At 34.7% G+C, this 15,923-nt stretch overlaps 1 protein-coding gene across 8 annotated transcripts in view; it reads left to right on the top strand.

The window, feature by feature from the left end:
• NOX4 (NADPH oxidase 4) overlaps window positions 1-15,923 on the top strand; it is a 154,411-nt gene that overhangs the window by 39,096 nt on the left and 99,392 nt on the right. For all 8 annotated transcript variants that reach the window (XM_067750666.1, XM_067750664.1, XM_067750663.1 and 5 more), the window contains 3 exons: window positions 1,824-1,851; window positions 8,572-8,644; window positions 10,632-10,712. In XM_067750666.1, the coding sequence (XP_067606767.1) occupies window positions 1,824-1,851; window positions 8,572-8,644; window positions 10,632-10,712 (182 nt within the window). The remainder of the gene's footprint in view (window positions 1-1,823; window positions 1,852-8,571; window positions 8,645-10,631; window positions 10,713-15,923) is intronic.

The raw sequence follows: 15,923 nt of genomic DNA, 5'->3' as shown, positions 1-15,923 counted from the left end.
GTGGCTTGCTATATCAGAAAGTATACATCTACCTCATCCTCTTCATATGAATACACCATAATTTATTTTTAGCCTTTTCCTTATTCACAGATGTTTAGCTTGATTCCGAGTTTTTGTCATGAACTGCATGCCAATAAATTTATTTTTTTGTACACTTCTGCTAGGCAGATTCATGGAAGTAGAATTTGGGTTTCAAAGTTATGCACATCTTTAGTTTTGATGGACAAATTACCTTCCAAAAAAGCTTCACCGCTTGATACACTCTACCAATTTTATCAGAATGCTTATTTCTACACTTCACTTGTTTGTAAAAAAACGTTGCTGATCTGATGGATGAAAAATGCTAACTCATTTTGATTTACATTTTCCCTTTTTCCCCCTTCCTTCCTTCCTTTTCTTCCTTCATATCTTCCCTTTTTTCCCCTCCCTCTCTTCTTTCTTGTAATAAATATTTTTGGGTACCTAGACGGTACCAGGCCATGTACTAGATGAAAATGAAAAAATACACACATATACAAACACACACTCACACACACATATATTACATATATAAACGGTTATATTCTGTGAATTGTCTCTGGAAATGATGGGTTTATGACATGCACCTTATTGTTCTGCTCTGTGCTTTCATCCTGTCTTCTCCACATCTCCAATGACCCCCTCCATCCTCCAGTTTGTGATGGTGGTGCATTCCTGACGGCCTAGCTCAGTTGGCCTCCTCTTGTCACCTGTGAAACAGTCTCTTACTCTTCTTCTATTCCATCTTCATTCCCTGGCAATATTAATTGTTCCATCTTCTGAGTTTCCATAGTTATTTATTCATATTTCTGGTATTACCACTTTGTTCACCCCATCTTGTATTTTTACTAATTTTTTGTGTATTAGGTTACTCTAGATTAGTCTTTAGTCATGTTTCTAACATCAATGGTAGAATTCATTTGACCTAAACTGGATGAGGAGCTATTCTTGGGCAAATGGTCCTTGTTCAAGACCCCTAAAACTGTATCATATAAATGGCTTCCTCCTTTGTATATAGCCTGGCCTGACCCCAGATTCAATGGAGGCATGAGGAAAGAAATTCAGAAGTTGTGCAATATTAGGCACCCTTAGGATGAAAAATTAATCCATATTCTACTGGGAATTGATCTAAAGTTTTCCAGAAGACAGAAAGGGAGTTGACTTCAGTCCATTATACCACAGGAATGTAGTTTAAAGGAAATATTACAATAACCATATTAATGTGTTATATTTCTGAGTAGCAGGAACCTGTCTTCCTTATTTGAATATCATCACTTATTTTTACAGTAGCCTTTGAAACATTTTAGTTCTCAGTTAGTATTCTCTGTACTGAATTTACACAGTACAACCCCCCCTACATATTTTATCACTTTTGCTTCTCACTGTCTTGACACTCGTTAGGTGCAGTTTGGCAATTGTGGTAGATAAAGTATATATTAACGTTTCCACAATATAGGTAAGGTATTGAGACCCCAAATGGTCAAAGGGTGGGCTTCAGGCCACTGCCACTAACTTATAATAGCTTATAACTGGCCATGAAGATGAAAGCCTAGGCTTTCTGACTCTTCATACAATATTCTTCCTTTTTCAGATAGCTAAACTTCTTGGAATTGGGTTTTGTATGTATTATAATCTCCTGTGATACCGTAAAAACATTATGAAATTCAATTGCGTCTTATTTCCATTGGGAGAACAGTCTCTTACATACCTAATACATGGCTCTTATCTCTCTCAGACTCATTGCAGAATTTTATGTTATCAGTGTTTTATTTTTCAGTCAATTTTTTTTTTTTCCTTTTTATCAGGATCCTAGAAAACTTCTCTTCACAACTGGTAAGTTGTTACTCATTTCTGCTTCTGAAGATTCAGGGAAATCTTGGAAAATAAGCATCATCAAATTACACAGCATTTAGATATATGCTAAAATATAACATGGAAAATTTGCATATGAGAACAAATGATTAGGAGTTCAAGCATACAGTTGCAATGAAAACAGAGGGACAGGGCAAACAGTCAGGGTTCAGATGAATGAAGAGTAAAAGTAAGCAAATGCATTTGCCTTTCATATATTCTTTCAAAGAAAATAACATAATGCCTTATGCTTGTTGAGGGCCTGCTATGTGCCCACTGCTTTGGCAAGTACTATTGGAGATAATACATATGGACCAGTTCTCCGTCCTCAAGGGTTAGAAAGAAACACCAAGCACTCTGAGTGTCAGTGTAGTTCTTCTAATTCAGTAATTTAGTAGGATATTTTGTGATCTTAAAACCCATGGAAAAAAAGGAGAAACAGTCATTAAAATAAGTTATCTTTCTTGAAATGTCTTCTTTCTCATTTCTAATTTACTTTTCCTTCTCAAACATATTGTCCATGAAATCTCAGTATAGACTATTCATTTGTTAAAGCACACTTGAATATCTCAAAATTTTGCCCTGATGTTAGTACAGTTCTTACTATTTTCTTCTTTTTCTCAACCTTACACTTATAATAATGAAAAAGAAACTGTATTTGAGGGATTTTCTTTTTTTTTTGTGGTACGCGGGCCTCTCACTGTTGCGGCCTCTCCCCTTGCGGAGGACAGGCTCCGGATGCGCAGGCTCAGCGGCCATGGCTCACGGGCCCAGCCGCCCCGCGGCATGTGGGATCCTCCCGGACCGGGGCACGAACCTGTGTCCCCTGCATAGGCAGGCAGACTCCCAACCACTGCGCCACCAGGGAAGCCCTTGAAGGATTTTTAACTTCTATTTCGGGGACAAGGATGATTGTGTAGCGGAGATGGTCTATCATAAAGGCTTGGCTGTACTCCCTTATTAAGGATCAGAATTGCATATGGGACTGAGGCATGGCTCTGTGAAATGCATTGTTTTTCTTTTGAATCAATTTTATGGTGAAAATAAGAATAATTGGGGTGTTCTTTCCCTCCACGTCGCAACTACATATTTAGATTGATAATATATATATATTTTCTGCATATCAATGTATGATGCTTGCCATTTGCAAAGTACTCATTTCAGTTTTCTCTTTAGGAACACAATTTAGTTTTGTTTACAGATTTGCTCATTGAAAACATGTTTTTATTTAAGCCTTAAGAATTGGGTGAGAAGTAGAAGGGAGAAAAAGCAGAAAAACAAAACAATGTATGAATCAATGTATTTTTTGTTTCATATGAATCATTTTAAGAGAAATAAACAAGAATTTTGTTTTAATATTATCTTGTTCAGCACAGAGTATAGCTGAAGACTTGGAACATTTGAAATGCTTAAAAAAGTTTAGTTTACAAAGATATAAGGAGATTTCTTATATGACAAAGATATTACATTAAGAAACGTAGTAAAATTAATACTTCTTTATAAGTAGGTGATCTCTCCACCTAGCTTGAAACACCATCATCCTATGTTCTTTCCCAGTAGTTCCCATGAGTGTATTGGGCTAGGTAAAGATGATACTTAAAAACACAAATTCCTGATTCCAGCCTAGAGAGAGTCCAGGTTGGGACCTGCCAATATGCTTTATTAACCTTTCCACTACTGTTTTACCCTTTAGTGCACATCTCATTTATACACATCTCATATATACATTTGAGCATACCTTCTCACCACTACCTACCTTTTACCTCCTCTCTTACTCTCTTTTTATCACCTGGTCAACTCTTGCCTATCCTTTAAGTCTCAGTTGCCATGCCTATCATGCACAGATTTCTGCCAAATTTCACTAAGTAGAGCTGGTCTCTTCTTGCCCTGGGTGCCTAAAGATACATAGTGAAAATACTATGAATAATTTATTTCCTTGCATATACTGTAGAATAATTATTACCTTACATATACTGTGTCTTCCACTTAAAGGTGAGCTTCTCCAGGGTGGAAAAGGGATGTCCGTAGGGCATGCAGAGAAAATATTTTGTGTGGCATTTCTGTCAATACAAACAACTTGAATTATCCAAAATCAGCATGTCAGCATCACTGTAGTGGCCTAGTTCCAAAAAATTTCATGAAAGAAGTACTGTGCTTGCCATCAGGTGCCATCTACTTCACAGGGACACAGACCCTCCCCTTAAATATGAGGCTAGAGCTCCTCAGGCATCTGGTCGACCCCACTGAATAGTAGCAAGTGAGAGAGCAAAGCAGAATCTAAGGATGGTAATGGGATGAGTGACACTGTTCACTTAGTCCAACTTTGAATTCACTTAGTCCAACTTTGTGTTATGAATACATCTCTGACTGAGTCTATTTCACAGCTATCTTTGAATATTGTCAGGCACAATACCGAGGAAGAATAAAGTTCCTGATGAAGAAAGGCATGCATGTTTTTAGATGTTCTGATGATAAAGCATATTTTCTATTAGTTGATATAGTTCTTGAATTTTAATTTGTTTAATGTTACATAGAGTCTTTTCTCTCTCTGTCTTTAAAAGTTTTTCCGTGTAACCTAGGCCTAAGAAATAAGGTTGTCTTGTAGAAAATAAAGCCTGTGGCAGCACAAGTGACATAAAATATGGGATTCAGACTCACTAAATAAGAAATGTTAAAGACATTTCAATTAAGAATTTATAGAATAAAATAAATTTAATAGATTGAATTATTCAAACATTTTATAATGCTTACTACATATCTCCAAATTTGGTAGTACTTGTATGATGAGAATAAAATGCATAGTATCTAATTTTAATTAGAAAATCCCTCACAAACAAATACAATTTTGTCTCCAATTATGTTTGTAAAAACAGGGTAATGAATACAAGATGGTATATTTCTGACTAGATGGTATATTTCTGACTATATCTGGGTATGGATGAAAATGATCTTTCAGTTTCATCTAGAAATGGCAATATAGTACAGTTATTCATTTGAAGGGCTACTAATTAATTAACCTAATATGCATAGATAAAAGAGTAATAAGAGTAAGCATAACAAGCATGTTTTTTCCTAAGGAAACAAATATAGGTTTTGCTTCATAACTTGAAGACTGAGAGTTCACAGTGTACTTCACTTTGGCAAGTAACTTTCCCCAGTGAGCTTAGACTAGCGCAATAATTTTTAACCTGTGCTTCCTGACTCTTGGAATATGTGTGATAATAGAGGCTAATTTATTGGGACTTGGCTGCGCTGTCATCCAGCGCTAAGTTAGGATGCCCTTTGATGTACCTCGAAAACACTCAATGCTTAGCATTCTTTCAGCACTTAATACCCTATGTTGCAATTGCCTGCTTACGCTGTCTCCCACACTGGACTGGGATTTCTTTTAGAGCAGGATTCATTTTTTCCTCTAGCACTTAACAGTACAGTACAGATGCCTAGAAAATAGTCACTGAATGGATAAAAGTCATTTATTTTTAAACTCTACTACTTGTTGCATAGATATTCTCTGCAACATTCCAGATGATTGGTTGGCCAACCTGTTTGTTTAATTCCAGTAAAGAAAACCATAGCTTTTTTTCTTTTTTTTACTGAAGTATAGTTAATTTACAATGTTATGTTAGTTTCAAGTAGACAACAAAGTGATTCAGTTATACATACGTATACACGTATATTCTTTTTCAGAGTCTTTTCCATTATAGGTTATTACAAGATATCGAGTATAGTTCTTTGTGCTCTACAATAGGTCTTTGTTGTTTACCTGTTTTATTCAATATATATAGTAGTGTGTATATGTTGATCCCAAACCCCTAATTTATCTCCCCCCCAGAATCCCCTTTGTTTTTTAAGTTACCCATCCCACCCTTTTTTTTTGACCACCATAATTGCAATTTTTTTCATTGCTAATTATAAGTCAGTTTTTCTTCTTCATTGCTCTGAAGTCTATTACTCTATAATTTACAAACTCTGATCCTTTTGTACTTCTGGGAGACAGAAAGGAAAAATGAATTCTTTAGATAAAAAAGTTAACTTCATAAATCTGAAAGAACCTTAAGAAGCATTGAATTGATCCTCAGTTTACAGATGAGATTCAGTGAGCTAGGGGTTTGGCCTAAGGGACAGTAACAGGACCGCAATCCCAGAATATATATACATACCCCAGGCTGTCTGGGACCTCTACTTCATGTTGAAGTCAAATGACTGAGGTCAACTATTTCACCCTCTCTAAGTCTTTCCAGTATGTTTTCCATGCTCTGCTCTAAAAGATGTGCTCTAATTAAATGTTTGAGGAAGTATCTGTTCAATTTTACACTGGATTCTTGACTTTAGTACTTCTCAGAAGCTTTACATTAATGTGCCCTGTGATTCTTCAAGGAATGGTTATAACATTTTTGAGTAATAGAAATTAATACCTCAAGGAATTAATGTTTCAATAATACCCTTTGGAAATTATAACTTTGTTCTAAACATACTCTGTTTTTTCAGGTGTCCCGATGAAGTGATTTGCAGACATTCTGTAACTAATCTTGGCATGTTCAGGACTACATAGGAAACCTTGTGTGTAGACACAGTAGACATTCATAGAGCCTCAATAAAATTACTGGAAAGGCCACTCCAACCACAAATTTTACATTTTAAGTGAAATTAGTTGAAGCCAGAGAGACAGACCTCCTTTTTTTTTTTCTTTAAATTTATTCAGTTACAATTGAAGCAGTCTGAATTATACATATGTAAAGCATGCTACTTGATTGGTTTTGATATATGTATACACATGTGAAACCATGATCAAAATCAAGATAACAAATATGTCCATCATTCTGTCCTGCTCTCTACCCCTCCTAACTACAGATCTGCTTTCTATCACTAAAGAATGCTCTGATTTTCTAGAATGTTGTATAAAAGAAATCATAGAGCTTATGTTTTTTCAGGTTGTTTTGGTGGGGGAGGGCAGTCTGGCTTTTTTCACTAAGTCTAATAAATTTTTTGATTCATCTGAGTTGTCATATATGCATAGGTGTGTATCAGCAGTTCTTTCTTTTTAAACTGCTGGTTAATTTTCCAGGTACAGATAAACAATTATTTATCCATTCATCTGTTGATGGAAATTTGAATTGTTTACAGGCCTTGAGTATTAAAAATAAAATGGTTATGCACATTTTTGAACAAGTTTGGGGTGAATATATGTTTGTGTTTTGGGGGGGTATATTCTTGGGAGTGGAAAAGCTTGGTTATTTTGTAGACATGCTGTTCTTTTTAAACAGTAATTTTCTGCACTATTTGTCCTTTCCTGTGAACTAGTGTAGTTATCTTGCTCTTCTCTTACCCCCTAGGAAGTAAGTACTCACCTGGGGCAATGGGAAAGGGAGTACCCTACGAAAGAAGTGCAGAGAAGAGACGATTTGGATTAGGCACATCTGGGAAAGGCAAGGATTGTTAGGCTTCCAAATTTGTGTATTGGGAAGAGTGAAAGGAGAGCATACTCCAGTATTAAGTTCCAAAGACCAACTCCCTTATTTCTCCTGTGTCCCTTTACAAGTGGAAACTCATTTCTATTGTACTGGGATTTCTAATGTTATTTTCTAATGATTCTAAACCCTCTGTGATCCTAACGGTGCACATCCCTGTTGCTCTTATATTGTCCCCAGCTTGTTTGCTTCTGCTGGTGGCTTATAGTCCCTGATGGTCCTTCTGTTTCATAGGTGGTTCCTTGTCAAGAGGAAGAGTGGGGGTATGTCTATACTTTTGGAGGCAGAATTGTTTCAATACCTTTTCTACAAAGATTTAAGATGGAATCTCTCAGCTAGGTCATTTAGTACTTTTTGTTGCTTGTATGATTATAAGAGTAAATAAAGGTGACTTATAGACAGAATATTTTATTTGGTAGTAATAAGATAATAAGAAATGAGGCTATTGTGATTTTCACTCTTTGATAAAGCATATCACCTATTCATCTTGGACGTGCTGTATGAGCTAACACTAGATTTGTAGCAATCTATTGTGTCAGTATTAATTTTGAAAATTGACATGTTTACACACTTTACAAAATGTTATGTACTACCAGAAGCACTGATTTCAAAATGTTTTCCATTCTGAGGGGAAATATGTCTGCAAGTGTTCTTAAAACATCAACACTGTAACTTTTTTCTTCAAATTCACCATTTTTTGTTCTACACTCGAAGTTGCAGTTTTTAGAAAGGTTCAGGTTTTGTTTATTTTTTTCTTGAAAATTATTCTAGTTAGTGAAGCCCAAAAGAAATTATTTGTCATTGAAACTGAAGGAGCTACTAGTTCCGTAAAAGCGGGGAGGTGAGAGTAAGGAGGGTTTAGTACTATGGTGGAGAAAACCAAAACAACAAGGGAGTTGAATGTCAACCCTGTCCTGTTGTATTAATTATTGACTTTAGTTATAGTATGTCCCTATAAAAGTATGCACATATTCACAATTCTGAGTAGAATATTTGAAAATACCAAAATGGACTCTTCTGTTAAAGGTGGAAAAGACTCTGCTTTGTCCTAAATACCTTGAAACTTACGCTAATTCAAACAAGGCTTTTTAAAGAGGGAACATACAAGGAGACATACAATTTGAATTGGGCTTCCCACAGATCAGCCTAGTACTTTGAATTTTAAGGTAATAACTTTTTGTACATTTTTTCTCAGCATGACTTAAGTTAAACATACTTATGTACGTTTTTATAGTTCCTGGCCTGACAGGGGTCTGCATGGTATTGGTGCTCTTCCTGATGATTACAGCTTCGACATATGCAATACGGTGAGTGTCACAGCCATTATTTTGATGTTTCTTGGTCAGATTATTTAGACTTCCTTAAGATTATCTTCATTTTCATGGGTAGAAAACGTCTCGAGTAACCCGAATGTTTAGCCAATGCAATATTCTGGTTACTGGACTGTTCTGTGTAACTAAGAGGGAAATAGAGAGGCATTTCTATATATCATTTCCTGTTTTTGAAAAATCTCTTTCTTTCAGTCAAATATTCTGGGTTGTAAGGAATTGTGTATGGAGACTTTCCAAATACATGTTCCAAAGTGGAATAAAAGGAGGCGGGGTGTGGCTTACTAAATATTAAAATGATTATGCTTCAGTAACTTAAAACAGGATAGGGAATTACTATATTGTACACCTGAAACTAATATAATATTGTAAGTCAACCATACTTCAATGAAAAAAACAACAACCAGAATAGGACTTACTTGCAAAAATGACCAAGACATTGAATTAAATGATAGTAGACAGAAAGCACTATAAAAGACTTCGCTATATGTAAAAACCTGCTAAATAGTAAAGGTGCCATTATAAACTTATGAGGAAGGTAAGGCTTAAGTGAATTAAATTCTAGATAAATTACAGTTTACTGTAAAAAATTATACCACTAAAGATTCAGAAGAAACTTTAAGTGGATATTTTATCAGCTCTCATAATGGACAAGGAAAAATATAGGAACTATTTGGCTACCTAACAATATGAAAACTAAAACTCCTGAATGTCAATATACAGTATAAAAACTGAAAAATAAACATGCTATTGCAAAAATTATTACACTCATATGGAAGTAGTACATTCTTAAATTTGAATAGTTTAAGCCACAACAATTGAGAAATATGCTATAGAAATGGGTAATTATTATGAACAGATAAGTCACAGGAGAATACAAAGTGAGTAACACAAAAATGAAATAATACCTAATTCCACTTATACAAAATACTGAAGATGTATAAAGTGGAGTCTGGGTTTGGGGAAACAGGCCCTCCTGCACTATGATTGGGTTTGTAATTTATAAACATGTTTCAGAGAGCAATAGGTAATGTGTATCAAAAGCCTTACAAAATGTGTGTCCTCTGATGTCATAATTCCACTTCTAGAAATTTAGATTCAAAAAGAAGCAGATCTGTGCAAAAAGGCATACGTTACAAGGATGCTAATGATATTGTTTATGATAGCAAAAACTGTGGCCCATGTAAATGTGACTCTATTAGCTCTTGCCTAAATTGGGGGTTCTAAAGTTTCTAGGGGTTGTATCAGAATCATCTAAGCTTTTACGAATACCTGCCCGCCACCTCCAAGATTCTAATACATGACTATCTGCCGAGATATATGAAATAAAATAACTGTTAGTCTTTTTACTTCTCTCAAACATTCTAGGTTGTGTTTATTATACCCATTCCTCTTCAGACTCTTTGTCCTCCCCCAGGACAATAACACAAGGTGTTACTTTAAAGTTATACACTGTCCAGGAAGATAAGAGAAAATTTTAATGAACACTTATTTAGTCTCTCTCCATCTGAGTTTCCTTTGAACTACTCTCAAAATATATATTGGGATAGAAACATTGGTTGTCTTAGAAGTCATTTGCAAATTGAGAATTTTGATAAAAAGGACAGCAGAAGTACGTATTAGCAGACTATTGCCTGCACCTTTGCCTTACATCATAATAACTTTAATATAAACAGCTGATTTTAATTCTTTCTATGTATCTTTATTTGAAATACAAAGAACCTTCAAAATGATAAAGCGTTACTTATAATTTTTGTCAGTTCTCTCTGCAGTGGTATGTTAATACTTTGATATTAATAGATAAATCTCAGATGAACTCATTATTAAATATGAGTTAAAATATTAAATATGAGTTAAAACTCATATTTTAACTTTCAATTGTGACATGTATTTGAAAGGATGCACGATTTTTTTTAGTGAGATGGAGTGTAGAGTGGAATTGAAATTAAGTTATTTGTTTTTTCAGAGTTTCTAACTATGACATCTTCTGGTACACTCATAATCTCTTCTTGGTCTTCTACATGCTGCTGATGTTACACGTATCAGGGTAAGTTTAAACAAATGTTTTTAAAGCTATGTGTGCCTAAAAATGGGGTAATAAAAGAGAACTCTATAGAAATTTTCACAGGAAATGGTAAAATTATTTGGTTACTTGGAATTGAGGGTAGTGTCAAGAGTGGAATAAATAGTTCTATTTTCGACATAGCATGTTTTAACAAAACTAGCATAAAAGTATATTAAAATGGAAAGACAGAGTTACTTCTCCCACAATGTTGTAGTTTTTAAAGCCCCCTATAGTTATATCCTGATAAGCTCTAAAAGAAAGTGAGTAGGAACTGAAGAACTTCAAGAAGATATTTAGTGTTTGAATTTTCAGGAATTCATTATGTCTTGCTGCTGCAGAGTTTGTAACAGTGGAGTTACTAGTTTACTAATATTTGCAGAGACAGCCAAAGATTTATAAGACCCAAAGACAAGGATCTGTCAGAAACACCAGAAAATCACAAAGGGAAGAGAGATAGCATCCCAAGTTTTTACAAAGAATTTACCCCCAATACTCTGAAAAGTATGTTGACCCAAGCAGTATACTCAAATGTATGGTGCTTAAAATAATTCATTAGGTCAGAGGATGTAAATAAATAATATATTTTTGTGTATCTATATGTCTGCATGATTACAGAGTGGACCTGTGATTTTGTCTTGACACTCACACTAATATGACACAATAGGCTATTGTCTGGCATCAGGTTCACTTGGTTTAGTAGAGGGATACAGGACAGGAAACATGGAATGTCAACAGGATAATGTCAGGTGCTTCTTCAGTAGGGCTCCCTCTAGATGCACAGTAACCATTTTCCACCTTCTCTCCCTTACCTGAATGTAGTAACTCAGTTTTAAGATGAGACCATATGGATACACAAGGACTACCTTGCCTTGGGAAGGCTCATGCTCCACAGGAACCAGTCTCTTGGTAACAGTCCAAGTCTCCTCAAGGGATGCCCTCAGTTGCTAGAACACAGTGCATCAGGAAGCTGAGGTCACTCAGCATCCTCCAGGTCCAGATGCTTTCCATCAATAATAATCAATGCTGGTTGGTGACACAGCTGGCACTCCCTGTTTATCCTAACTCAAAATGTTTCCAGGGAAACAGTATTTGGAGAAAAGTTCAGACCTGCTGTTAATTTTTTCTTCAGAATGTTTTATAATGTACTTTGTCAGTACAGTAAATCTTATCCATAAATTATATATTTATTTCAAGGTGCATGTTCAAAATGTTGTTCCCCCAGTTTTGGAGGCCATTGATTTAGACATCAGTATTATGTGGATCTCCGTCTCCTACGTCCTGGTGCAATTTATTCTGTATCATGGTTCTAGAACATATAATTGTAGAGCATTAGACACATGGCCATACATAATCCCGACTTCCAGCTAGCCATGGCTGCCACACACGGAAGAGGGCCACAATCAGTGGAACCTCTGGGTTCTGTTCTTTTCCCATTGTGGGGCTAACACATTCTGTAGAGCATTAGGGCACCGAGAAAGCCCTTGGTAGAGAAAAACTGCTTTATATTCTGTTCTTTAAATGGCTTGCATCCCTGTCCAGGGCTATTATCATAAAAATGGACTATGAGTAAACAGATGTGCTACTAATGAAAATACTAATTTAAAACATTTGCAAAGTGCTTACTATATGCCAAGCATAAATTCAAAATGATTTAGATGATTTATATTATTAAAGGGTTATAGTGTTTTTTTGTTTCGATTTTGTTTTTGTTTTTGTTTTCTTTCTGCGGTATGCGGGCCTGTCACTGTTGTGGCCTCTCCCGTTGCGGAGCACAGGCTCCGGACGCGCAGGCTCAGCGGCCATGGCTCACAGGCCCAGCCGCTCCGCGGCATGTGGGATCTTCCCGGCCCGGGGCACGAACCCATGTCCCCTGCATCGGCAGGTGGACTCTCAACCACTGCACCACCAGGGAAGCCCAAGATTATAGTTTTATAAGGATAAATAATATTGTTAAACCCTTTTTATGGGTGGGAAAACAGATTTAGAGAGAGTACATAATTTGCTAAAGTTTACTTAACTGATGTATCCTGGATTCAAATCCAGGCATTCTGACTCAAAAACTTATATTGTTATACTTTTTTTTTTGGAGAGTTCAGTACTTCTAAGGATTTGGTCTTAAGTTTTTTTAAAGAGGTTAATATCTTGATTTATCTGGAATTGTTCTCTCTTCCTCTCTCTCTCTTTAGCTATAACAGATGAGAGAAAAATATAATAATTTGTTAGTATAATTAGTTATGCATTCTTTTGCCTTTATGTTGTACTAAATTAAAACTGAGAAAATCTGTTTCTTTGTAATTCAAAGTAGAGTTATTTTTCTAAGTTTCAGGAGTTCTAACAGGCTTCTGAAGTTAGAGAGTATTAAGAGTCCTTTCTCCATTTTTTTGGAAGTAAAAGAAGGTATATTTAAAATTTGATTTTACTTCTGTAGAACAGGGGTCATAAACAGAAAGTGACTTTAATTTATGTAAAGAAATAACCAAAGACATCAACAGAATGAGTTAAATATAATCACTCTATTATACCAACTGAATTAATAGTTCTTTACATATGATTGATAAAAATGAAGAAAACAATTATTAAAATACTGAAATAACTGTTGTGCAACAAATATATAATACTCTAAGCATTCTATAGTGCACATTTTTTATAAAGTTTAATTTTTTTAATTGAAGTATGATTGGCAAATGAAATTGCATGTATTTAAAGTGTACAAGTGAATTAACACATCTATCATTTCACATAGTTTCCTCTTTTTTTTTTTCTGGTGTGAACTTTTGAGATCTACTCTCAGCAAATTTCAAGTATACAATACAGTATTATTAACTGTAGTCACCATGCTGTACACTAGATTCTTAGAACTTATTCATCTTATAACTAAAAGTTTGTAACTCTATGAAGTTTAATTTTTAATAAAACTACATAGATTATGCTTCTGGTGTAGGAAAAATTATTACTGATAAATCTTACAGCTTTCTTAAAATGCAACATTTCTCAAAATGTTCTTTTTTATCTTTAAAGGATCTATCTACAAGTAAATCTATTGAAGCTATTATTTGTGCCAATGTTGAAGACTTAGACATATCTTTATTTATAAAATTCCTTGATAATGTCATTCTCTAGCTTTTGGTTATACAAGTAAAGTGCAGCTATTCAAAACAAGCTTCTTGAATTTATATTGAGATTTCTGTTAATGGTATGCTTTAGATTTGAACAGAAAAGCACTATTTGTTGGGCATTTGCTTCTTTCTCTATCAATGTGGTAAGTACTATAATAAAGTGTGAAAGAACTATATAATATATGATACTTAGTTTCCCAGAATTAGTAATTGGTTTGACATTAAACAAAAAGAGTTGAAAGAGCTAAAGACAATTTTAAACTGCATATTTTCCAAGTGTAAACATATTTTATTTTCAAGAATTCTGGTGGCCTAAAGAATTGAAGGATCAATGTGGGCTAGAAATTTTAGAAAATTTTTGACTTCAACAGTGAAGCAATTTGAAATTGTCGACTGGTTTCCTTATATAATCAGACTTCTGTAATAAGGACGAACAATTGCTTCATATGATTTTCTAAAGTCAATTTTATTTTTATAGAATCTCAAACTTTGAAGGAAGCTCAAAAGATGATTTTGACCAAGAATCTTTGAGTCTCCCTACAATATGTCTAAGTAAATATATAATTGTGAAAAGCCCATTCTGTTTTTGGAAAACTCTCACTTTCACAAAGTCATTTCTCTTTTGAAACAGAATCTATTTTACTTTAATTTCTACCCAATGATTTAAAAGTCTGTGACTCTGGAGGCCATGGAAATTGAGTTCTTCTCCTTCTTTAAATTCTGTTCCTCTGTTACTTTCTCCTTTGAATAAATTAATAGTTAATATTCATTGAGTACTTATCTTACTAATGGTTGATTTCATTAAGTCCTCCCAACAACTCCGGTAAAATTTGCTGTTATTATTATTATTATCATTATCATTAATATCATGCCTATTGTCCAGGTGAGAGAACAGGGGCACTGAGAGGTGAAGAAACTTGCTGAAAGTCATGGCTAGTAAATAGAAGAGCTTGGGTTTGAACCCAGGTATCAGATTCCAGAGCCCACGTTCCTAACCAGTAAATCAAACTGGCTACAGTTTGGCATGGCTTCCCTGTATCCCTTTCAAATCTGGAAACCAAAATTAAATACGATGTTCTTGGGGTATGCAATCTATATTGGCAAAGTGGAAGTCTTACCTTCTTTGCTCAAAATATTACAACTCAATATTATTTAAGATCCAATTATCATGTTCCACGATTATGCATGCCTTTAGCTTAACCTAGTTTTCATTCCTATTACCTATGTTTTAGATTTTTTTCATTAGGATAAGCAATTCTATTGCATGGCACCCTAAAAAACCCACATTTCATATATACTAAATTCAGATGTTTTATCAGTGTTCAAATAGATTTTTAAAATACATTAATTTTTTTTTTCCTAGGAGGTCAGTATAACATGGCAATTAAGAGCTACATCACTTAATAGCTGTATGGCCTTGCCAGATAATTTGCCCTTTCTTTTTCATCTATTTTATGGGATTAATAATAAAATATCTATATCAGGGTTGTCTCATGTTTAAATAAGTGAATGCAGCAATGTAGGCAGAATATAGATATATTCAATAAATGTTAGCAGGATAAAAAATTATACTGGTACTGATACTAATAACTGTGTAAGGAAGAAACTCCACATTTAATTTGCTGAAGAATCGTTTTTGTTTTGATAAAGACACTGCACTTTTGAAGAGCCCAAATTTTCCTATCAGCAAAGTAATTTGATAAACATATAACGAAAACTGCTTAGCAGATCAAAAGAATAATCTTAAAGGGCAACAGTTTTTATAATGTTGTTAGGTCTCAAAGGTTCAACTGATTTTAATGATAAAGGTTTATTTTGGGATTTGCAAGACAAGCCTTCTCCTGAGGAATTTTTTTTCTGATTTTTAACACACCTTTCTAGGAGGTTGCCATTTGTACACTGTACTAAAGATATTTCAATTCAGAAGACATTCAGAAAAAATTTTAAAAGCCAAAAATGTTTCCTCTTTCCAGCCATGAATATAACTGGACGTTTCTTTCTTCATTTTCATTTGAAAAACTCATCAGGAGGCGAGATATACTGCCATTCTCACTTACTGATGAAAGGGTATTGGAGG

The sequence above is a fragment of the Pseudorca crassidens genome, chromosome 9 (genome assembly GCF_039906515.1).
Source record: "Pseudorca crassidens isolate mPseCra1 chromosome 9, mPseCra1.hap1, whole genome shotgun sequence".
Classification (NCBI taxonomy): Eukaryota; Metazoa; Chordata; class Mammalia; order Artiodactyla; family Delphinidae; genus Pseudorca; species Pseudorca crassidens.
Note: the sequence above shows the minus strand (reverse complement) of the source record. Positions and strands in the feature narration are given on the sequence as shown.